General features: G+C 51.6%; 5 protein-coding genes across 5 annotated transcripts; 1 reads left to right on the plus strand and 4 right to left on the minus strand.

The window, feature by feature from the left end:
- Positions 1-779: 779 nt before the first annotated feature.
- Positions 780-3307, plus strand: EAH_00028220 (hypothetical protein, conserved; the record flags this gene model as incomplete). The annotated part of the gene is made up of 4 exons (XM_013396345.1): positions 780-1435; positions 1564-1697; positions 1927-2600; positions 2768-3307. 4 exons carry the CDS (start codon positions 780-782, stop codon positions 3305-3307), a joined length of 2004 nt encoding a protein of 667 aa, XP_013251799.1.
- Positions 3308-5354: 2047 nt separating this feature from the next.
- EAH_00028230 (duplicated carbonic anhydrase, putative) lies at positions 5355-7022 on the minus strand (the record flags this gene model as incomplete). The annotated part of the gene is made up of 2 exons (XM_013396346.1): positions 5355-5839; positions 6017-7022. The coding sequence occupies 2 exons, from the start codon at positions 7020-7022 to the stop codon at positions 5355-5357; spliced, it is 1491 nt and encodes a 496-aa protein (XP_013251800.1).
- A 2055-nt stretch (positions 7023-9077) lies between these two features.
- EAH_00028240 (chypothetical protein, conserved, putative) lies at positions 9078-14613 on the minus strand (the record flags this gene model as incomplete). Its single annotated transcript, XM_013396347.1, has 8 exons — positions 9078-11636; positions 11747-11868; positions 12089-12208; positions 12482-12580; positions 12791-13014; positions 13295-13598; positions 13805-13961; positions 14161-14613. The coding sequence occupies 8 exons, from the start codon at positions 14611-14613 to the stop codon at positions 9078-9080; spliced, it is 4038 nt and encodes a 1345-aa protein (XP_013251801.1).
- A 1806-nt stretch (positions 14614-16419) lies between these two features.
- Positions 16420-17788, minus strand: EAH_00028250 (replication factor A protein 3 domain-containing protein, putative; the record flags this gene model as incomplete). The annotated part of the gene is made up of 5 exons (XM_013396348.1): positions 16420-16493; positions 16696-16830; positions 17025-17131; positions 17336-17468; positions 17776-17788. The coding sequence occupies 5 exons, from the start codon at positions 17786-17788 to the stop codon at positions 16420-16422; spliced, it is 462 nt and encodes a 153-aa protein (XP_013251802.1).
- Positions 17789-19435: 1647 nt separating this feature from the next.
- EAH_00028260 (tRNA methyltransferase domain-containing protein, putative) lies at positions 19436-22548 on the minus strand (the record flags this gene model as incomplete). Its single annotated transcript, XM_013396349.1, has 4 exons — positions 19436-20437; positions 20549-20670; positions 20950-21080; positions 21209-22548. The coding sequence occupies 4 exons, from the start codon at positions 22546-22548 to the stop codon at positions 19436-19438; spliced, it is 2595 nt and encodes an 864-aa protein (XP_013251803.1).
- Between the last annotated feature and the right edge of the window lie 1204 nt (positions 22549-23752).

Genomic DNA, 23752 nt, shown 5'->3' on the forward strand with positions numbered 1-23752 from the left:
ACAGTTTTGTAATTGACTTAACTTAAGCAAAGACAATGTATAATGCATGGGATGTACACGTTTTCTCCACCGGAAAAGGAACGCCTACCCTTGTTCTTGCTGTGGGGAACAGGTGGGCAAGTGAAGCACGGCGAGAAGCGACGGCGTTATTTCGTCTCATTCGATAACGAGTTCATGGAATTGCTCGACTTTCCCAGAAATAGTACAGTTTTTGCCAATTTTTAATTGTTTTTTGACCACAGCTCGCTAAAGCTCGTCCTTGTTCTTTACGTTGGCCAGCCCCACCGAAGGCTTGTAGCCACTCACTGATGCTTAACAGCGGTGACCCAACCTTAAGTCTTCAACACGGAGTATACGATTTTCTCATAAGAGCTGGACTATCATAATTCGCCACGGAGCCAGCAGCAGGTTGCTTGAACCGGCATTTTCGAGCGAAGTGCTCCCAACGAGCACTGCGGTGCCCTCCCGGTGGCTGTTGCCCAGCCGAGTATACACTACTGACATTTCGCTTTAAATCCGTAGAAGGGGGCTTGATTGTGATCAACATTCGTCTTTAAAAGGGAACTGGCCTTCAAACGGAGCAGTTGAGTTGTACTCGGGAGCGCTGCAATTGCATCCCTTCGTTCGCTTGTTTGACGTGCAAAGTTTTCGGTTGTGCTTCCATTTTTCTTGTCGATTTTATCTATTTTCTGAATATTGTGTTATGATTCGATATCTTTGGCACTTCTTTTCACAGCTTTCACTCGGCGGAAGCACTGTCGCCTTCCCATATCGGGCAAATGCCAGCTCCTGCGGCTAAGTTGCCGAGCCGGCCAAATGGGGGCTTCAGCAGCGCGTCTTCCTCTTCTGACAGCAACGGGAAGAAGGGATGCTGGGGGCTTTGGCGCAGACTGCTACAGGGGGCGATAGCTCACGTGGAAAATACACCCGCCGTGGTGGCGGCAAAGACGCAGCGGAAACCGTGTGGAGTTGGGCGTTATTTCGTGCTGGTGACGTATGTTATTTATGCATTTTTGACTGCTCGTGTCTACTTCGCTTGGCCAAACCTTTCAAATTTGCTCTTCAGAGCAAACGCGTATTCGTGGCTGTGTGACCAGTACCTGGCAGAAGGGAAACCGGATATGAGGGAGCCAGTACATGGGGGAAAGCGGTACATATGCGAGGACCAAAACTCAGCAGTTGGAAATATATTTGTAACTTGTTTGGCCTTTGCCTTTTCATTCTCTCTTGCTGCTGGCCTCCTGCTTGATTACCTGGGGCCGCGTATAACAGCTGCAATAGGCCAGCTCATGAACGCACTCGCCTGGGTATTACTTGCCTTCGGGTCCGAGTCAGTACAAACTTACATTGCCGCATTCATATTTATGGGTATAGGATCAGACATAGGGTATTTGCCGCTCCTGTCTTCGGCCAACCTCTTCCCTGGACATGAGGGGTACGTTCAGCTGAATTCCCGAGAGTGGTGATGCCTCCCTTGTGGTTGCACCTGACTAGTTTTTCAGTGTACGTTGTTGTGCGCTTCCTATATATATTCCCTGTCTGCACATGAATTTCGCTTTGCAGGCTGATCGTCGCCATACTCGGAGCGTCCAAGAGCGCCAGTTTTGCGGTGCCTACAATCTTAGATAAGATAGAGGTGGCCAATCCGGGTATAGGTCTGAAGGAAGTTTGCCTAGGATACGCTCTTGTGGGGCCAGGTGCGTTAAAACGGCTCTTTCGAATGTCTTCCTTTTTTGGTTATCCCATTCATCAGTTCTCTTCTTGCTTGAGCCGAAGCTCCTTGAAACTCGCTTTATTGGTGTTCACGTGACTTTTCGTGCCGTTCACTCTTTCCGTACGCTCTGAGTGGAGCTTTGGTGCAGCCACTGTAATCGAGTGAACACGCGTTGGGGAGCTTACCGTGTGCATGTGAATGGCATTTCTCAGGTTTGTGCTTCGTCGTGTCCCTATTCTTGATCCCCTATAAACACTTCAAACCCTGGAACGAATTTACGGAGATCGAAAAGGGGGGTGATTATCACCATCCTATTCAGAGGGTCAACGATTCGTTCGCTTCCATAGAAGCCCATGCATGGCGCGACAGTTTCAGCAGCTTTCATGAAGGTCAGTGGCCGCTGTATGCACACGACGGGCATTCCGGGGCCACTGCTTCCGAACCAGGTCGCAGGAGCAAAAATTTTCTAGATGTACCTCGGCAGGGAGCTGGCAAAGGACAGGGAAAGAAGACCAGGTCTGAATGTGGCGGAGCAGATGAGGAGAGGAAAACTCAGGATGACAAGCAAAATAAAGGTGGGGTCAGCCCGCCTATCGCCGACCAGACGGAAGAGGTTCCTGCTATTTACCAAGCAACGCGAATGAGCGTTGCAACGGGAGGTGCAGGAAACGCAGAGACACTGGACCAGCTAGCTGCAGCAAAAGAAGAGAAGCCCGCTTCCTTCCTTAAACAATTCACATCGCCATATGCCATATGTATTGTGCTTTATTCCATCATTAAGGCCATTATATATGCATTTTTCACCACAACAGCTGAAAACCTACTAGGAAAAGAGGTCAACGACTTCATGGGAGCTGCATTGCCCTTCTCCCTCTTCCCATGCATTGTAAGTGCGGAACGTGTAAATATTTCTTCGGGTGCTACACATCCAGTATAGGGCACACTTCTTTGATGAGAAAATCATCCACGTTTTGCTTGCTAGGTAGAATAACATGCATATGGCTGCAGTAGGTGCAGCTCGTGGGGTTACTGTACCTTCGTTGTGTATTTCAGGTAATAGGCAAGGTCGTGGACATGGTTGGCATCATGCCCATTTTGTTCTTCCTGAATACCTGCATAACCCTGGCGTATGGGTTCAGCATGGTTCCAGCGCTGCCTACGGCATACCTTTCAGCTCTCCTTTATATTTGCTACGTCTCTTTTTACAGCTCACAGAGCTACTGTTTCGTGTCCGATACATTCTCGTCCTCCCACTTCGGAAAGATTGTGGGGACAATTCACTTGATAGCCGGCTTCCTTTCCTTGTTGAAAATCCCCATGCAGAAGCTCGTTGTGGAAGTTTTCCACTCTGTGTACTACTACCCTTGTCTGATTATTTTGGTGCTATGCGGCATCAACTACCTCGTGTTACTGCTGCTGTTGTGTAAGAAACGCGCGGATCCACATCCCTTCTGGCCGCAGGCAGCTCGGGACATGGCCAAACAGGAAGCAGAGGAGAAGAGGCGGGCAGCGCAGGAGAAGAAGGAGAAGGCGAAGGCCAAAAAAGAGCAGAAAGACCGTCCGGAGTTGAGAAACCAGGAGACTGACGTCTGAGGGGTGCTCAACTGCAGAGATAAGCACATCCAACGATGCGTGCTACTCAATGACTACCGTATGCTGTCGCAAGGATCAGAACTAGTGGTATTTGCATGATTTCATTCTGCAATGCATATAAAGGCAACGAGAGTAGCAGACAGCAGTAACAGTGATTGGAACATGCGAGCGGCTATGTAGTTCTGTTAAGGAACTTGTGGCCCACCGTCTGCTGCTTGGTTCCCAGTGGTGTTCCTTATTATTTTCGGTGTATGGGGCTGAGCGGTTGCTCTGCTTGTACCGCCCTCCTCCCACCCTCCGTATGTTGCATCGTCCCGTATGCTAAGCGCTGAAGCGTTGCCAAGTCATCGCGTTTATACAGGAGGTGGTTTGGTGGCTGAGGGAATTCACGACAGTCCTGGTGCAGGACACAGGCTACTGGGAGGCAGTGTCTCATGGTGCTGGACACACCAGCCTCAGCATTCTGTATGCTTCCCGCGCACAGATTTAGGGCGCTAGCTAAGCCAGCTAGCCAGCATGTAATTTATCTGGGCTCAGAATAGCCCAATGGGTATCTCCAGCCAGTCTGGTAAGACAGTTTTGGAGCTACCAGCAGGGTTTAAATGACCTGTTGAGCCATTTCTGATTCTCAGCATCTAGCTCAGTGTTCTGTCAGTCGACACCGTGTGCGGTCCCCCAGAACTTGGGGATGACGCATATCTGGGGAAGAAAGGCGGGTATACGGTGCAGGAATGTCTGTGTCCAGCCTACTTCTCTTGAAACAGCTACTGACGACCTTTTCTTTTTGGGGCCTATGCTAGCCTTGGCTAATCCGGATGCCTCTCCATACGAGCCAGCTGCATTTTCTCTTTTTTTTTTATGGGGTGGCTCGAGTCGGGAGGCGGCGCCGCACGAGAGGATACCACTAACAATGTTACGAGGAGGAACATTCGAGGCGCAACTATTAGGATGCAGGGATACAATTTATAGTAGTTGATAAGGTTAAGCTTAGCAACAATGAGGTATTATCTTCTTTTCAGGCACAGTTACTTCATTCTTCAGCACCATGTGACTGCGGGACTGCAAAGGGCATTTTGACTGCGTTGTTTTAAGGGATGCACGCTTGTATACAGTTCGGTGGTTCAGGTTCTGTAGGTGACGATCTGCACGGCGTCAGTATGTAAAGCCACAAGACTGCATGGGGCTCTGTACCTGAATATGACACGCTTTCGAGAGGCAGCGGACGGGTCGTCAGCTGCTGACCTTGCGTTCTCGTTTTTCGATACTTAAGGGAAAACACTTGTGAATGCACTAGAACAAACGGTGAGTCGACATTCTTAGCCTGGTATTGCAAAACAGGAGAGATGCAGACGAATTATTCTTTTGGAGTTTTATATTTAAGGAGCCGCACCGTATCTGGAGAGCGTCCGCGCACAAGAGACATGTTTGGGAAGAGGTGGTGCTGCGCACGCAACTGCACAGCCTCTAAAATTTCCCGCGCTAAAGGAGATGGGAAATCTGGCTAAAACTGGGACCTTGCGGTTCACTTTTTTGCCGTTTGCATGTAGTCACTCTTGCTATTCGTTATGCATTGTACCAGTGTTTTGGGCAGGATGCGTCGCTGTCAGTTTTGGGTTGAGTCTTAACTGCAGCTTAGTGCTTGCGCCTTTAAGTATCCCAAATCATTCGGTTTAAAAAGGGCTGTTACCTGCGCAAGCATATGCACTTGCCGAGAATGCAAGCTCGACAAAGCGGATTCTTTAAACTCAGAAGTGGAAGTAGCATGGGCTGCAGCATAAACGGTGGAGGACCCAGCGTGATTGGCCCACTGTCACACCATAAATTAGCCATGCAGACTCGGCGGGAAAACGAAGGAACTGCGGGCATCAAAAAGCATTGTCAGGCACCAAGAATACCTTGGGCCGCAAAGCAGCGCAGAGCCCTCAGACTCGAATGGTTGTGGGGCTTGGCCGCTTCCGTAAAAGGGATCTGTAAATTCAATCCTAAAATAGTGCTTCAGGTGGCATGACTTCAGCGATGACCACTCAGATGCTTGTACATAGATTGTTCACAGCAGCAAACCCGCCAGCAATGAGACGGAAACTGCCACCAAAGATAAGCACATGTGAGTAGGTACTGCTTTGCTCTCTTGAAACCATCCCTGGAAGGTGCTTGCATTGACTTCTGCTTGGTCTGACATGTTTGTAAACCCCAAGCTATCGGCAATGAGCACTTGTAGAGGAAACCCCTGTACTAAGAAAACATTCCCGTCGTTGTGCATGTTGCCTTCAACATTTTGCAGCTCACGGAAATTCCCGTCTTTTTCTTTAACCGACTTAAGAGTCTTGGGGTTTAGCATTTTGTAGAACCTCAGCATGGTGTCTGTAGCGACAGGCAAAGGCTGACGCGCGACATACCACCTTACATTCTCTTCACATCCAGGCATAGTGTGGCTCCCGTCGTAAGCAAAGAACTCCTGATTTGTTAGCTGTAACATCATCATGAGGGACTGCAGGTTCAAAGGGTGAGGAAGCTCAAGCAGCTGGGAATCGCCTGAAAACAGTCAAATCAAACAAAGTGCAAGCCTTCAAGCTCAAGCTCTGCCCTCGCCCAAATTGGTATAGGTTCTGAGGAGTCCGATGAAAAGTGAAATTCTGAAGGAGGCAGAACAAAAGAATGTATTCCCTAGGCCGAAGGTGCTCAAATAATGACCGCTCATTTTGCACGTACCTTGTTTTTGTTTGTTTGAAACGTCGGCCATTAGCAGCGTTCTCAGGAGTTTTTCCGATGGGAGTCCTCTCAGTTCTTCAAGACTTGCCTGGTCGAGCTCTTCACTCATAAAAGTCAAAGAAATAACTCTCCAATGAGAAGACGGAAGAGAAGGGTCCTTTCCACTTTTGCTGTTCTCAGCCATTGACCGTTCAACTTCTGGCAGGTTGACGCTACTCTGGGCGAAGAGCGCCAGGTAAGGGAGAGAGGCGAAATTTACACTTTTGCTGGCCTCCATTGACAGCAGGTCATTCGAATAGTGCCATATCTGCATCTCTATTTCCCTTCTGTTAGCTTCTCCTTGAAATGTATGCTCACTGGGAGAATGAAACAAAATCTGGTGCGCAACGAACATTTCGGTTGTGTCAGACCCGAACATTGCACCTAGCGGAACGAGACCTTCTCCAGCAGAACGAACTTGAAATACCTTATCTGTTCTGTACAACAAGACGTTGCTGAGCTGGTTTGGATAAGTGTAAAAGAAGTCTCCCTTCTTCCAGAGCTTGCCCGGCATCGAGGCTGCTCGCTCACCGGAGAAAGCGCTCAAGTACAGTTGTGTCATGTTCTTCTGATCCGGTTCCTCTAAACCTTCAATGTGTAAATCAACAGGGGACTGACGTGTGCCTGTCTTGCACTTTCCTTGTGTCCAGTCAGCCCCGTGTTCTTTGTAGTCCCATTCAGATTCTGCACTAACTCCCAACTGAGGGATAGTGCCTGCTGCGGAAGACAACTGGTGTTGCCTCTGAACCCATTGTTGCACCAAAGAGTGCGCGGATAGGGTTTCTCCTCTCAATTTTGAAGTCTCGTTCTGGCTGGCGTTCGCTCGCAAGGCAGCTGCCTTAGCCCCCAAAGTCGAAAGATGTTCAGGAGACAGGAGAGAGCTTGCTTGATTGTTCCACTTGCCCGCTTGAGCTCCAAGAAGCAAAATGGAATAAGTAAAGACGAAAAGGAGTAGAAGAAATGTCATTGTCAAGGCGGTTTCGTTCTCTGTTCAGCACTTAAGCTTCCCTTGGACCCGTCCCTTCCGACTCACTGCGAGGTTAAATATACGGAAAGAACGAATGCGCCAGCAAACGTGCTGCTGAAAATACACATAAGACTTTTCTAATTTAGTTTCAATGACCAACTGTCTTTTGCTTGTTCATTGGTGCTGCCGACAGCAGACCAGTCACAGCGCCGTAGCCCTAAGGCTCCTCACTGCCCTCTGCAAGCTAGCACAGCACACCTTCCGTGCATTGAATACATTCGATATTCTCCTTTCAGAGCTGGAACATTTTTTGGTTCCACCAATTTTTCCGGATATAGACCGAGAGAGAGAGCCTTCAAAAATCAAATTACATAGTGTGCAACCGACAATGCGCCCAATGGACCACCAAGGCCTCGCCAGTGTCGCGCTAATGGAAACAGAACAATTCTTCCTTGCTGCCCTCGAGAATCCAATAATGTTTCCCCAAATTACATAGTACTTACACGAAATGAGGGGAGGTGTGTGGGTGTGAAGGCCTTGAGGCATGCATCATTGCCGGAATTTCCATTCGGTTCCCGCAGCCAGTTACTGCAGCCGGTTCGCTTGCCAAGGAGATGTAGCGCTCACAGCGCGCTCAACATGCCTTCCTTTGTGCTCATTGCAATCACTTACATCTATTGCCTGCGCAATGATGACCACTTCAACTTTTTCGTGCGAATCACCTGTCTTGAGTACCTTGACCATCCAGTCGGATAGCCCCTACTCTCCAGTGCCACTGAAGAAAACGTCCATGAACAGGGGCAGTAAATAGATGGTGCCTCTTCTCCTCTTTCATGCAATCTTTCCGCTAATATATTTCAACCGATTTTATTCCCTCACTGCGACGATCACGCGCTCTCAGCGCATCGCCCGTCAACGTGTTGGCAATTTTTTGAATGCAGCTAGCTTTCAGCGTTCCTCTACCATAGTCTAGCATTATTTTTAAAGATAAGACAACCATACGTAGTACAAGGATAGCGTAGGAAAGATGACTCGGAGCATGCAACAATCATCCGGACCGTTGCGACATCTGAGCATATATTCACCTCCTTCCCAAGCCCCTTCCCTCCTCCAGCCCGCTATGAACCGTAAGGGTGACTCACACAGACATGCCTGGATTACAAACGACTCTGAAAGGGTTCTATCCTAGTCCCGCCTCCCCATCCACACACCCTTCCTACGCCATCGTACTGAGAAAGTTCTTCGTTGCCGGCAAACGGCTACGCAAGTGCTGCTGTGAAAAAACAGAAACTAAAAACAGAAAAAGAAGACGTACACCCACGAAAACGAGTACCTACCATCTGCGCAGTTCTATGCAATGTGTCATGACAACTGCATTGGCAATGCTGCTAAATAACCTGGTAAAGATAATGCCTAAACGTTCGCAGAGTAGGTAGCCCCTATTGACTATAAACTCTGCGGTTTAGAGCTCGTACACTATCTAGCGACTCCGCCAGTACAGTCTCTATTAAAACCATTCCTTCCTACCCTTGATATGCGTCAAGCAACCAAACTGCGCAGTGCTCTCAATGGGCTACCTACTGGAAACTATACTACAGTAGGGATCCTCCCCGACGCTGTACCGCTTATGCAACATACTTCGCTCTGCTTGTCGCCATAATTTGTTGACGCCAAGAAAAATTCTTAGTATTTTCACCCGCAGATGCTCAGGATACACCAAAACCAGGAACGCATCTGCTAGGCGTGAGGATACTCCCTCCTGCTGCCTAGCCCGGCAGCCAAATATCTGTGCTGCAAGCATCACCCCCAAACCCCTGGATGCGGGCTTGCTGGAGCCATGATCGTAAAACAGGCTCGCAAGCGCGATGGTAGACTACACGTCCTCTATGCACAACTCGAGGAAACAGCTAACCAGGACCCAATGTCGCTATGGTGTAGCCGCACTCCAGCTACAGAGTGTCCAAACATTTGATATTTAGGCGTAAGCGGGGTTGCTTTCGCTGTCTGCACGTTCGACAAAGAAACAATAAGCTAGTACTGCGAAGATCTTGCGATTTATTCATCGTCAGATTCCGACTCTACTACGCAACCTTTCCTGTTAGTCTCTCGGACAAGTTGATTAACTCGGCGACTAGCCCTTTTCAGCTCTGGGGAGAGCATTTTGACTAGAGGAGTTGTTGTGATAGCTTTCCGACCGTCTAGTTTGCTGCCAGGTCCTGTTTCAATGAGCATTTCAATCAATTCATGGGGCGGAACAGTTTGGAAATCTCCGTCATTGTAGTCTATTCGGAATTGATTTGTGTAATACGTGATCTTCTTCTCCTTTTCGTCTTCTTTTCTTCCCTCCGAATTTCTTTCCGCGTCGGCGTCTGCAACCTTACTTGAAATCGCCTGGTAGTTACTCACTACCCCGTAATACCACTTTTTCTTTGACGGGCCGTCCGGAAACTGGTAGTCCACCCTTGTTTTCCCCAAAGTAACACAGAGCAACGGAATGCTTCCTTTCCACACTGTCTCGGTCTCGTGAACTTGCGGCTTTTGCGTGTTCTCCGCGCTGCGGCGAGCAGCGTTCTCATGGATCCTTGGTTGTCTATTTCCGACCATAAGAGCGTTCATGTTTGCCCCCCGCTGCAGCGGCGTCATGTTGTCGAAAAGCTTCTGCAGTTTTTGTTGATGCTCTTTCTGCACCGTCAGCAGGGCGTCTTGGAAGCACGTGAGAAGTGCGTCCTGTATCTGTGCAGGAGAAACAAAGTGCGGATGATCCCAATTAGACGCTAGGTGCCGTTTCGTCAGCCTGCAGACCTCGACGCTCGCCTTCGTCCCGTACAACTTATAGCAGTGCACACAAGGCTGCAGCGAGCCCAAAAGCGCTCGAGGTTCTACCGGCATATCCGTCCGGCAGCCAAGCAGTTCCTCGCTCGAATACTCCTCCGGTGTCAAAGCCACAGGGCACGGCTGCATTTTGCTGTTTTGCCTTTTTTCGCTGCTGTTTTTGTACACACGCATTGCTTCCTCAATCACCAGACCGTTAGCGTGCTTCTTCTCAACACCGCCATCCGCATCACTGGGTCTGACGTCAGTAGGTTCCCCATTTTTCGTGCCGTCCCTGGTTTTTCTGCACCCCGGGGACACACTGCTTGTGCCAATCGGCAGAGCTGACACAGCATCAACGTCCTCCTTCACAATCTGCGGCGTTTCGCTGCCGTGCACAGCCAGATTTACGGGCACTTCCTCGGGTCTCGTGAGGGGCGTTGCTTCCGTCAGTTTTTCGCTCAACCGAGCCGTCTTGAAATCAGCTTGACAGCTTGAGAAGGATTCGCCGGCTTCGCCAGTTCTCTTAGCAGCATCAGAGAAAGGAGGTTCGGCGTCTACAACGCATGGCGGTGCAGAACCCATAGACGCCCCTGCTTCCCACCCGCTCACCTCACCCCTCTGCGAGTCCGATCCATCCGTCTCCTGTCGAGAGTCACGTCCTCCCTTGGTGGATGAAAAAGTTTCCTGGTGGCACCCTTCGCATGCATTTGTACCAAAAACACCCTTCAAGTTTCTGCTAAGGTAAGACGAAGAGGACTCCGTCGTGCCCCTCTTTGGTCTCTTGGAATGGGCACTGAGCCCGTTCGCTCTTACGTTGCAGCCTCTGCGTTTGCTGCCAGCTGCGCCAACCACTGCTTGAGTACCTGGGCGGTATGAACCATCTCGAGTGTTCGTTTGTTCCACCTGTCCTTTCCTGGATTTTGGCGCCACAATGCTGGTTGTCCCAACGTCGCTGAAGAACGGTGAAAGGAGCGGGTTTCCCTCGCTAAGCACCTTGCGGGCTCTCCAGTCCACTGAGAAGTTCATGGCTGTTGCCATTCTCTCCCACTGAAGCCGGCAGACGCAGCAAAACCACTTGCAGTCCCCTTCAACAAACCACCGGTAGACATCGTCTACACTCTCTCCGCCAGTAATAACGCCAAACTCCGGGAAGGGCTGCGTTGCTTGCGGGGATGCACTAGAAGCATCATTTAGTCCCTCTGAAAAGCTGGAGGGATCTGGAGGTTCTTGAATCGACGCCGGTGCGTCTGTCTGCAGTAACCCCTCAGGATGCATTAGAGGCTCCTTAGGTTGCTGCTGTCTCCCCTGCCGGTGCTTTTGGGGCTGCTGTCCCTCCTGAATATTCTGCTCCTGCCGGTCTTTTTCTTGCTCATTCATTTGCTGCGCAACCTCCTCAAGCTTCTGCTGCTCGTGCTGCTGCGCGGGCTGACTCCGGCTGGCGCCATGTGCCCCGAAGATACAACGTAGATGGCAGGGTCTGTCACATCCGTCGCAGTGCACAACCTGTTCACCCCATACAGGCGTCATTTGCTGGTTCCCTTCCACGTTTGCTGCCTCACTCTTCTGTTGCCTTTGGATCTGCGTCTTCTGCGGCCTCTCGCCTGGTCCTTGCCTGACCGCTGCTGCCGACTTGCCCGCATTGTCTGTAATTTTCACTGAAGTCTTCGAGGAGGTAGTTGACACTAGCGGTATCTCGTCCGAGTGACAATACGGGCATACTTCGCCCATACGGGCTCGAGTCTGCAGCGCCACGTCGTTGTCCCGCACTAAACAGTCTGCACTCCGTGCCGGCGCTAGAGTCTATAACGCAATGAAAGCCAGCACATGCTCAACAGGGAACTAATGAGCAAATGGAAATGAAGACTGCAATGCAGGATGCATGGCAGCAAAGGTTCAAGCACACCGCGCACCTGACAGGCGCCTGCTTTAGCACCAGTCCGATAGTCGAGGAGCTCGCGGGCTATCGCCTTGTGGGAGGCATCTTGCACCCTATTGAACCAATCATAGCCGAAGTCAGCCAGAACTTCTTCTCCTGCGGCACCAGCAATAGCAAGGCTGGCCACCAACAGGCATCCTGAAAGCTAGTGAGTTCTTGCTTACCGTCGAGGAGGTGAGACACCGGACTGGCGCTGCATTCCTTCCAAGGTATCTGACTCCCCCCTTATACATAAAAAGGGGGCTGTGACGAACGCATCAGGCACGCCCACACGTCAAAAACATGTCCCTACGCAAGAAAGCATCAATGAATGTACCTGGTTCTATCGCAACTCCGGGAATCGTGGTGAGAACAATGTGTGGCCAACCGTCCACAAAAACCTGCTGCCACTCTGTGTTGCAGTGGCATATTTTCTCTCCCAGCAATCCAATGGTGCCTGAGGAGGCGACAAAAGAGAAAACCGAGCCCAACTACTCAGGTTCTTGCATCAAGCTCAAAGCTGAGCACGAGCAACCTGCTCAACACGCAGTGCAGATAGAGCTAGCTGCCAAGTACGCCGCTGCCCAAAGTAACGTTTAATCCGTATGTGCCCAGAAAGAGGCGCAGGCAAACTTAGAGATATGCAGCAGATATAGTGGAGGTAGTCGGCACTAAGACACAACTAAAGACAAACGGTCCTCGAGGAAAAAGGGCAAATGACGAAACCCACCGTAGTGATTGACGAGCGACATTTGGTTGCATGCATCATGCGAGTCCAATACCAACTCTCCGCGAACAGGGAGTGCCACACGCTCGATATTTGAGGAGCCTACGAACCAAAACAAAAAAATAGCACAGCACCCCTTAACCACAACGCGCACAATATACGTCCTCAGACGAAGGCTGGGAGTCCCTCCCCTCTCCTTTAAAAGAAACCGACTGCCGCCATCTGCTGCGCCTTGAAGATCTCCGTTCCCCACGGTTAATGCAAGGCCTCCATGGAGACGGAGCAAGAACCCTTAACTTCCACGTGCCGCACCTGTGACTTGCACTCTGCGTACGCCTTCAATATATGCGGTGTCCATCTCGTCCTTCTTCAGCCCCTTCTTGTTCCCCGACCCCAGGGCCTCAGAGGAGGCTGGGGATGGTGGTTTATCTGCAGTAAGGAGTCCCTCGTCTTCTGATGAATCACTGTCCTTCTCGAATTCCTCAGCCGCGCGCCATGCCAACGCGCAGAATGACAAGTCAAAGACGTACTCGAATCTGCGGGCAACACACTGCCCAACTCGCCCGTCATTATATCTGCCTCAGGGGCAACCTTGGTCGCGAGTTGCCCCTAGACTGAAATGTACAATAACGACAGAACAGCACCTCTCTCTCCGCGAAGCTACGCACGTAACTGTCTTCGTTCGTCTATCTCAATACGTATCTTGCAATCCAACGCACTGCCCGGCGCACTGCGCCTGCGTCGATGAGGGCCCCTCGTGGTGCCATTTCGAATTAAACTAACGCAGATATCGGGACAAAAAGATATGCGAAGTACCTCTGCTTGTTGGTGTTTCCCGCCCTTACATGCCCTGTGTATTCCCCCAGTATTCTTCTTTCTCTGGAGGCCCTTATCGGCTCCTTTCCGGCGTATACGACGGTGTAGCAGCTCTCGCCTGGGGGAGTTGCGAAGCGAACGGGGTGAGTAGGGTCGGTGACCCTGCAGACTACCAGGTCTGGATCCACAAATCCGTGAACTACCGACATGATGCTATTCCACATCTCCCTCATTGAAGACCGGGACACCTGAAAGCCAGGAGGCCGGGACAACAAAAAAGTAACGCAAACAAGCACCGCCTGCACTGCCAAGACCAATGCATGCACAACCAAAAACAAATGAGCGAGGTACACCGCCGCAGGAAGACCCATAAAACCCCACGTGGCTTCCGAATGCAGACTTGATCTGCAGACGCACGCCAAGCTCAAAGAGACGGCGTCTGTCTACTAGTGGAAGCAGATAGGCAGCTGCTTGCATACGGGGGCCTTTGAGTAATGCATCAACGGAGACCCACCTGGAGGCCCCCGCGTTTGAAATCTGGGCAGACAATAACGCTGTGCCACTTGCTGTGCACCCAGCCCTCTCTATTGTTCCCCCATCCCTCGCACTGCCGCTGAAAAGCCTTCAGTAACCGCGCATGTTCCGACTCCGCCCGTTCGTCTCGCACCTGAGCGCACACCCTAAGCACGTCCTTCCAGTCCAGAGAACCGAAAAAGCCACGTGATAGCTTAGCAGTTGGATGGTGGTTTCATCACTATAACAAGTACAGTGATAAAACCACCATCCAGAAGGCCGCCGATGCAGAGAGACAAAGGGAAGGGAACGAGTGAAGAGTGGGTTGGATAGCTGTGTGCGTGGCCACGGACCTGGGTAGCTGCCCAGCCGATGCCCCTCTCCTCCAGGACCTCCTTTAGCGTGCACGGTTCGAGGCCCCTTGCCTTCAAGTTTGCGAGGAGCTCAGGAGAAAGCTGCGGAAGAGAGTCCTTCACCTGGCGTGCAGCACTGAGGACAGCTTCTGGCGATGTGAATTTGCCGCAGGCGGCGGCACCGGCGGCTCCACTACCCACACCTTGGGCTGGTTTGTGCTTGCTGCGTCCCTTAAAAAGAGTGCCTCTGACCCCCCCTCCTCCCTTGCGCCTGCCACAGCCTGCTGCATACTGTCGTGAACGCTCTTCATTCTGGGTCTTGGAAGAAGCGATGACGCCGCTAGGGGCAGCTGCCGCGTTAGCCTGAGCCTGGTCATTCTCTTGACTCGCAGTGGGGCTGCTGGAGGCAGCTGCAGGTGGGGAGGCAGCTGTGTTGCCTCCCTCTTCTTTCATTGGAGGCAGTCGTGTCGAGGCTGCAGTAGACGCGTCAAATGCCCCTTAGACTCAACAAAGCATGCAGAGCTGACGCACCCAAGCATACAAGCCTTGAACGAGCCAGAAGAAACCAGCCCAGGAAGATATATGGGAGAGACAAAGCCCCCCTAGACGCTCCTCCACTCGCCAAGAGAACCAGTGTCTGATGCAACACGTGAGGCCAGCCCACGACCTTTATGAAGGAAAGGGGTGCTTCCGCTCGTCACCTGCAGACCTGCCCTTCAGAGCCCCACTTTCAGTTGCAACCCACAACGCAGTGAGCTCCGGAGAACAGGGCGCCTAGGGGAGTGAAGCAACTGGACACTCTCAACTGATTGATGGAGGGGTAAGGTGACGTTGCTACTGTGCTGCCGAAATGTTCGCCTGATCAGGGAAAGGCTTCATACACTAGTTGCAAGAACCCTCTTTGGGTGCAACAGTGAGACATCTAGGGGAGTTGCAGAGGAGGGCCAAAAAAGAGGAAGCGGCTGTAATACAGTCAGGAAGGCGCTGAGGGAAAAATTGGGTGTGTAGCCGAGGAGGACTACGAAGTAAAGGCCGCTTGCTGCCCGTACACTCCAGCAAAAATACACAGAGAAGTCAAGTGCACAGGCCTCTCTAGCTACAAAATGGCGGGAATGAAGAGGTCTCAGTAGGCAGAGGGGCTGGGGAGGACGAGGAACAGGCTGCGGAAGCCCACACTTTGGAGGCTCATATTTTCGTGTATTGTTCAAAATAGTAAGGTGTTGCAGTTTCTGTTCGCACTGCATCTATTCCATAATCCGTTTCATATGGCCTTCCCCGTAAAGAGCCGAAAACTCGCCCTTACCCCTAGCAGCGGTACCCCCCACCCCCCGAGATGACTAAACACACACAGTCTGTTAACCTCGAAGGGCTTTAAACTCAAAAGACTCGGCTAGTGAGCATTTATTGCCTCCACTTTATTATTTCACATGTGCTTCTTCTATGGGTAGCTGGTCTTTCATCAGGCGCTCTACGCATCCACCGGACAAAACCCCCCCAACGGACCAACCTCTCCCTTGGTGTCGGCAACCTTTCGCTTCCCTGTCAAAGAATGCGCAACGACAGTGCAAGTTGAGCACTGTGCGTTCCTCATCGTCTAGAGGAAGGCAAACCAATACAGTACGTGGGGCAAGCCTGCCTCCGGCTTGGCTTCTGTACACGTCTTAAAGCCCGTCGCTGTTGAGGGAGTTCCCGAGGCTCTCTTCATATCTGTGCTCCGGCTTTTCGTGCATGGACGGAGGGGAGATCTTGGTCGTAACTGTGGCGTCCACTGCTGTAAAGAAGCTCAGCCTCCACTAGAGGAGCTATGCAGTAGAATACGATGGGATCGAACCCTGTATTTATTAGGAATCACCCCTAAGTTTGGTTGTTAACGACTAGCATACAGCCCATAATATGGAAGGCATGCTAGATTCTAATTAGCTAGTTGTTCACGCATTGTAGCATCGGAGGCCGAAGGTGGCCACGCTGCGCTGTTAAAGGCCCGAGGCTGTCTTTGCTTGGCCACTGAATCTGCGTGCTACTTGAAATAGGGGATCTGCATATTGCAATTACTACAAACAATGCAGAAGGAACCAATAGTGTGTTGCCGGTGGAATGGCCACAACCCGCATAACTGTGTGGTCGCAGCGGATACCCCTGGCGACGCAGACTGCAGGTGGCAGGCTTAATTCACGTATATGGCTTCGCATCTCCAGTCTTCAAAGGCGCTACTGCGGCATTCTAGCACCAGCCATGACAAGATGCGCTTGGAAATATCGTTTATTCTGCCTCAAACATGTGGCTGAACTGCGGGTGGAAGGTTGCTGCTGTGGCTGCATCAGCCAACTCAATGTCTGTACGCCCCACAGACCACACAAAATAAAGTCGTCGTGATTAAAGGGGACACCATTTCGCGTCTCATATCCAGTCCTTGTAAAGGAGCGAAGCATGAGGGTCTAGGAAGTGCGCAGTGGTCGCAATTCATTGTACTCGGACGTGTATCAACTGCTCGTCTAAAGCACACACCAACGAAGAAAAAGGCTAGACGACACCCACCTAGGTTGTCTCCTAACGGGATGGTCTGGTCGTGCTCGTCCTGTTTGATTGTCAGGTCATCTTGCACCGTTGCCACCACTTCCACGTAGCGGCATGGCGGAGGGGTCCCACGAAGGAAGCACTTCACACATCTACCTACAGCAGCAACAGTGCCGACACACATTAACTACAGCAACTGCTGTGGCAGCCTTACAATGGAAGCGCACACAGCTGTTGATTTAACAGGAGCAATAAGGAAGCCTTCCATGCGGGGGTGGTTTATATGCAACGCGGTACGCCTCGTGAGGTCTGCGCAAACATTGTGTGTGCAAGGATTCTCCTCTAAGTACCTTCAGAAGCCTCAAGGATGATGGCATCTTCTTCTGCTTCCTTTATACGCCCAATAAAGCGGATCCGCCTGCCGACGAAATCGTTCATCCTGCCGTAGGGCACCCGCCTGCACACCAAAGCAGAGCGAACGGGAGGGGAACGAGATTGTGGTGTCTCTCTCAATACGGCAACTCAGCTGAATGCATCTGCAAAATAGTGAGATGGAACGCAAAAAAGAGGAGATGAATGAAGCGGACGCAGAGCAGCGAAGTCGTGAAACCCGGTAGATCGTGATGTTAAGATATTGGAGTGGCAAACCAGTCTTCTTTACCTCGCAGCCTTCTGAGCCTCCATTTTCAAGCACGTCAAAATCGAGAAAAAAACCGAGGTAAAGGGAGAGAAGATTGTAAATGGCTTCCTGCGGGGCCTCTTGTAGACTGCCTTCGGGGGTGGGGTTGTGCCACCTGCGAACGCAGTGGAAGACGGCTGTAAATAGGGAAGCGGTATAACTATTTCTGCATATTTTGTGTATTATATCTCTTCTACTAATTTTTCGTGGAAGAAAGAAGGCGTCAAACCTTCTTAACTAGGCGCAAGCATTGCGTCTGCACGCCGCCCCTGCTTGCTGAGTAGTGACCAATGTCCCGAATATGTGGGCTGTAAGGCCCTATCCAGATACATAATTGTTCTGATTATGCGGTTTTTACTACATGTAGATTTAGTCGATCAAGTGTGTATGAAAGTAAAGTTGGTTGTATATGTTCTACCTACAGCGCTCAAACATGGGGATTCACTGGAGTAAGTGAAGTATGTTATTCACGAGCAACTCGATGCTTTGACTTTATTAATAGGTTGGATACCTCGCAATTCGGCATGGTTGCGGGTATGCTCGGAAATTCTACTAGTGGGCTTTACTAATTACGGTATTCGACGATGCCGTCAACGTGGTGCGTCCGATGTTTGCATGTGCCCTGCTCCTGGTGAGCAGGCTTGCAACTGAGGGCCACGTAGGTGTTGAACAATTGTCTACAATGTTACTGCACGACCCAACTTGGGGTCTTCCCGCTGCAGACGTTACAGTGCAAGGACGCTGTAACTCACCGCAGGCCATGTCTTCTCAACAACTTCAGGTCTCTGTCGCTGTGCCCAGGCCACAGTTGGACTGCAATGGAGGTCACTTGTTTTCGGGGAACAGTATATTTGCGAATTTCAACTCTTTTGTATCCCATGACGGTCCTCAGCTGTGCCCAGGCCACAGTTGGACTGGAATGGAGGTCACTTGTTTTCGGGGAACAGTATATTTGCGAATTTCAACTCTTCTGTATCCCATGACGGTCCTCAGCTAGGGTCGACGGCCTTCGCTTCAATCACCGTGACGGGGGAACCGCTGCAGCCCAGTTGGTGACCATTCCCGACAAAAGATTAACCTCACCAAATTAACTGCAGCTACTGGACTACCTTTCCATTCAAAGCGATACGTGAAGAATGCCTAGCACGTACGGGCGACGTAATGGGTCTATGTTGGCCGCAGCTATAGGGGAGGTCAGCATCTCAAGGGTTCCTACAGTTTGCCAGCGGGGTTTCTGCGATGGAGAATAATTCAACAGCACCTTGTGTCACTCCAGACTCACCTCAGCGTGTCTTCATGCCCACATCACTCAAGGATCACGGCAATGCTGCACTAAAGAGGTATGTGGGTAATTCCATCAGTATGTCAGCTGCGTATTCGTTTCGGAATTAGTCCTGATAATATTGGTGCGATAAACTCTTACTTGGGCAAGCTGGCGCAGATGTATGTCACTTTAGAACGCAAACTCACGTTCTTTAGCTGTTTCCTCAATAGGCAGTGCTTCTGTGAAGTTTTGAGTGTAGCAGAACGCCCCTCAAGTAAACAAAACAACAGAGCGAATGAACTAAACGGCTGGAATAAAAACAGAACCAACCTAATTGGGTAGGTGCCAGCGCTACACAACAAAGAGTACTCAAGTCCAGGCCAAGAGGCCAGCGATATTTCAAGAACACCGTGTGCAAGCATTCCACGCCACCAGTCAGCCGGCTGGGCACCCAGTATCCCCCTAGCGCCCACGACAACGCACCAAAAGAACTAGATGAGATGCAATAGCGCCTCGCCTTCCCTAAACATCTTCCACTAAAAGGCATCGCGATGGGTCTCTGCAAGACGCAAATTGCTGCCTGAGGATCGACAAGGCTCCTCATGCGGAACTTGTGAGAAGTGTGTGCGACAGTCAGTTATAGTCGAGAAGGGACCGCTTCACGGTTCTCGCTAGCGCCAGACATTTGGATGAGCTGCTCTTTACTTCAGCGCTTAGCCCGTTGTTTGCAGCATGAGGTGCCTTTGTCCATGCTCCAAAGCACAAAAGCACAAAGAGGTATTTTCAATGTGTAACAACGTGCCCCATTGCCATGGTCATCAACTCCCCTTATCGAGGATTTCCTTCAATACATGTAAGCCCTGCATATTAGAAATCCGTGCCGAACCTATACACTCCTCATCCCTATAAAAGGCGGCGATCTGCCCGGGGGCAAGCCCCACATCGGGCTCCTCCAGCAGCAACTCCGCCTCTTCATCAGACACAGAAAAGCATGACAACCTCCCTGATGAACTCTTTAGTGGGTCCGGTGAGGGGCCTTTTGACGCCCACAAAATCTTGAATTTGTGTTTTGCCACTCCGTGAAAACCTGCGCTGTGTCTGACCTGCACAACCAGCCCCACGCGCTCGTTGGTGTCTTTCTTGAAGGTTGCATTCGAAGGGTTTCCAACAAGCACTGGACCGCCTTCCCTTGCAGCAGAAATGGCATTTGCTGCGACGGTTGCTGCAACAGAGCCCTCATCGCAGAAGGACGTCCCTTGAAAAGCCATAGAAGCAGCGAACTCGGGAGGGGTTTCTCCTCCAAGCCATTTTAGGTTGTCCACCCTTAAACGGGTTCTTAGTTGTCTAAGCTTCAAAGCCAGATGGGCCCTTCGGTCGGTCTTTGCAGCAGCCTCTAGATGGGGGCCGTCATGGCACTTACGAGAATCTCTGACGTCAGATGCCAGAGTTCGAACGCACTCTTCTGCTGCTCTCTCCTCCTCTTTACTGACAACAAAAAGAGCGTTTGCCTCAGGGACCTTGCCGACTACGCTCCAAGGCCCTGAAAGAGTAGGAGGGCCACCTGTGGCTCCCTTGCAGCGTCGGCATAGGCGTGGATCTAAGAGAGGCAGGACCCCTTTTTGCTGGCCAGCAGTGAATGCCCAAAGGCCTTTGTGACGGCCAACAAGAGCTCCTGATGGAAAGTGAAAGATGGGGCCCTCTTTCTCCCCTAGAAGATACGTCAGAAACTGCCCCACTGGCAACGGCCCCAAGAAACACAGGCCTTGGCTGTCCGGCCTCTGTGAAGACGGCAGGTGCCAGTCAGCCGCTAGTTTTCGCACCTGACGTAAGCACACAAAATGCAGCAGCAGCGCAGCTAGTTGCTTCTGTGTGCGTCGCTTCAAAAGATATTCAAAGGCTAAATACAGGGTCAGTGGACTTTACAGCCTCACCTGAGTCTTCAAGAGGGCGCCCACAGGGAACAGGGAACGAGATAATTGTTGGAGAGACAAACCAGAAAGAAAGTACGACTGATCCTTTGCCAGGTCTTTTCCCCTTAGCAACCTGGGAACTCCTGAGCGGCGCAGGCACAAATAACACCGGAAGTAGCAGGAAATGCCTGATAGGGTTCTCGAAGCAATTCAGTTTTATTCACCACGGATACAGCTGAACCGTTTCTGCTCGAATACCCAACTGTTAGCTCGGAATAACGAGGGAGATGCAGCCACTATTATCGCAACAACTCTCGCAACAGTAGCAGCCGCTGCAGTTCCTGGCGCGATATTGGCTGCTCTCACAAACTTCTCACTCAAGACAAATTGCCAAAGCAACCCAGCACAGGCCTATTTCCCACCTTCATTCATTTGAATTCTAGCATAGTGGCCGGAGACAACTGGACAGTCTAGATCACCAAGAGTCTCCACAAAGGCCCCGAATTTCACTAGAGAGTTGCAGCTCCAGTCGGGGTTTAGAGTCAGGCCCGATCTTTGACAAAGCACAGCACACACACTTCAAATATTGAGGAATGTTTTAGGTCTCTAGGTTTTGAATTGTTGGGCAGAGTCGCCCAGGCCCTACCTTATGGGTTGGAAACTAGGGAGTTAAGAACTCACCGAGCCCCTTCTAAGAAAGTAGTGATGACCCTGTCCCAGTACTGCTGCTGCATGGGAACAACCTCAAGGGGCAAACCTGCTGCGGCTGCCACTGCCGCTGCCATCTCAGCATCCTCGCGCCACGGGCAAGCTGCTGCAGCTGCTGCTGCAGCGGCAGCGACAGCAAGCCTCCCCTGATGCGCCTGACTGTACACCTGCTCCTTTAGTTGGGTGGCCTCTGGGGCCCATACCTTAAGGAAGACAGGCTTTGGCCTGAAGCCCCACTCTCGCATTAGGAACAAAGATACTGCAGAATCAACTCCCCCAGATACCAGCACGTGTGCCTCCGAACCAACGCCGCCTCCAAGAGGAAGAGCTGCATGGCTTCGCTCCATTAACACAGCTGTTCCTTCATGTTGTCGCAAATGTTGTCCTCTGCCTTCTACCGGTAGTGTCAAAGGATCTGGCATGTCGCCAAGGGGTCCTTGTGAGCAAACAGTAGATGCGCCCCCCGCCCCCAAGAATGCTGTTGGCGCTGTTGGTGCTGGTGGCGCCATTGGTACTGCTGTTGCTGCTATTGCTGTGGCTGCCTTCGTTGATTCCGTTCCTGCGCAGCCGTGGTTGGATGCAATAGCGTCAACGTGGCTTCCTTTCCCGGCCCCATCAAAGTGACGAAGCCCCTTCCCCAGTGACAATGCCGCCTCACAGCTGGTGCACTGGCCCAGTAAATCGCAAGTGGAACGCCAAATAAGTTCAACGGCCCCCCGAAAGCCCCTTATCCGAGTGTAGGGGAGCAAGTCCAACAACCTGCAACGGCGCAAAAGCCTAGTGGGTCCTGCTGCCGCCAAAAAGGATGCCCCACAAGGAGACCCCCCACTAAGGCTTCGTGAGAGCAACTGCAGAAAACCGCCAACAAGAAGAGAGTCGCTTTCCCCCCAAACGTATACTTTAGCCCCTTGCCTGCCGGCTGCGCAGCACAAGCGACTGGAACTGCTGCTGCTCATAGTGCAATGATCCATGCGGCTGGCGGTAATCTTAAGTTGATCCTTGGGGGGGAAGTGCAAGGCCACTCTCACAGAGGCCATCGCTGCGCAGCCTGAAACGGGTCGCGTCATATCGAATAGGGTGACCCCTGAGGATAGACGGGATACAAAGGCTGCAGCTGGCGTAGCTGCCGCCGTTTCAAGTGCTCCTGATGGAACAGCTCTTAGTTCCGTTGCTCGATGGACCTCCGAAAGTGGCGGCATTTCTCTGAACTTTGAGGGATCATTATTCGGGGGCCCCTCTACTGCCTGCTGCATTAGCACCCTTAGCCGGGCCTCAGCTGTAGGAGCTTCCCTCAGGGGTCTGGATGCATTCATCCATCTTCGGGAAGCTTCAAATACGCCAGTGCACCCTAAGGGATACTGTGGGTAGGCGTATTCCGTACGGGAGATGGCCGGTGGTGGAACGGATGGGGATGGTACTGCTGATGCTGCTGATGCTGCTTCTGCTGCACGACATGCCAGAAGCCTTGCGTTGGTCATCCTAACACGAGGGGCAGCACTTACATGGAGCTCCCCAAGGGAGCAGGGGGGACCGCAGGAGCCGCTTGCCCGCCGTGCACTGCAACATTGACATATTTGTGGACACCGCAGCAGCCACGAAAGCGGTGGCGCACGTCGCACTGAGAAGCAAACCCTGTAGTCGCCTTCTGCCTGTTGATGATCCGTTAAGAGATCCCTACGGAGGGCGGGCAGCAGCTGCGGTGAATGGATAGCGTCACACCGTAGCCGCAGGGGCAGACTGAATGGCAGTCCAAGGGTCCCAATGCATAAGACGAGAAGCCCAAGCATTGCAGGATCTAGATGGTATCCTGCACAGACCTGGATTTTGAAAAGCCATAGGGAAGGCTTCCGTAGATCGAGATACGTCCCGTCGTTGATGTTGGGCTGCCGTACTTGCGGTCAATGCTGCAGCCGTCTGCTCCGTCTGTACCAATCTAGAAACTCCCGCTGCCATTTGTCTTTTCGCTGTTTCTCCCCTGTTGCATGGACTGCCTCAGTTTGCACTACGGTGCTGCGGCTGCCCTTCTTCGCTGCCCAGCCGCCGGCAGCAGCAGTTGAGGCTTGGGTTGTTGCTGTTCCCTCGCCGCCGACCCCACATTTGTGGAAATATTGGAGGCCTAGAGCATCCTTTCGAGTGTAGAGTGAGCGAAATGTGGGGAGTGAAGCCTCTGCGGGAAGGTTGGCTTATGACGAAGACGAGGCTCGGAGTGACTCGCAAAGGGAGACCAACGACAACCACAAAACTTCAAGCCACAACCATAACTGCGGAGAATCCCGATTTGGAACGATGTTATATTCGTGTTTTCCAGTAAAAAGTTGGGCTTTGAGTCTTGGGCCTGCAAGACAGCCAGGGATCTGTAGAAGTTTCGGCAGGGGCCCGTAGGGGGGCCCCCAAGTCTCCACTGGGGGCCAGCGTTTGCCACTCAGTGCAAGCCACCCTAACATACGAAAAGGCCTTGCTCTTGCTTTGTTCTGCATGTGGGGTTTCCGCGCTGTTGGTGTTATGACTGCATGGAAT

This window comes from Eimeria acervulina, genomic scaffold (assembly GCF_000499425.1).
Source record: "Eimeria acervulina Houghton genomic scaffold, Eah_scaff247, whole genome shotgun sequence".
NCBI lineage: Eukaryota > Apicomplexa > Conoidasida > Eucoccidiorida > Eimeriidae > Eimeria > Eimeria acervulina.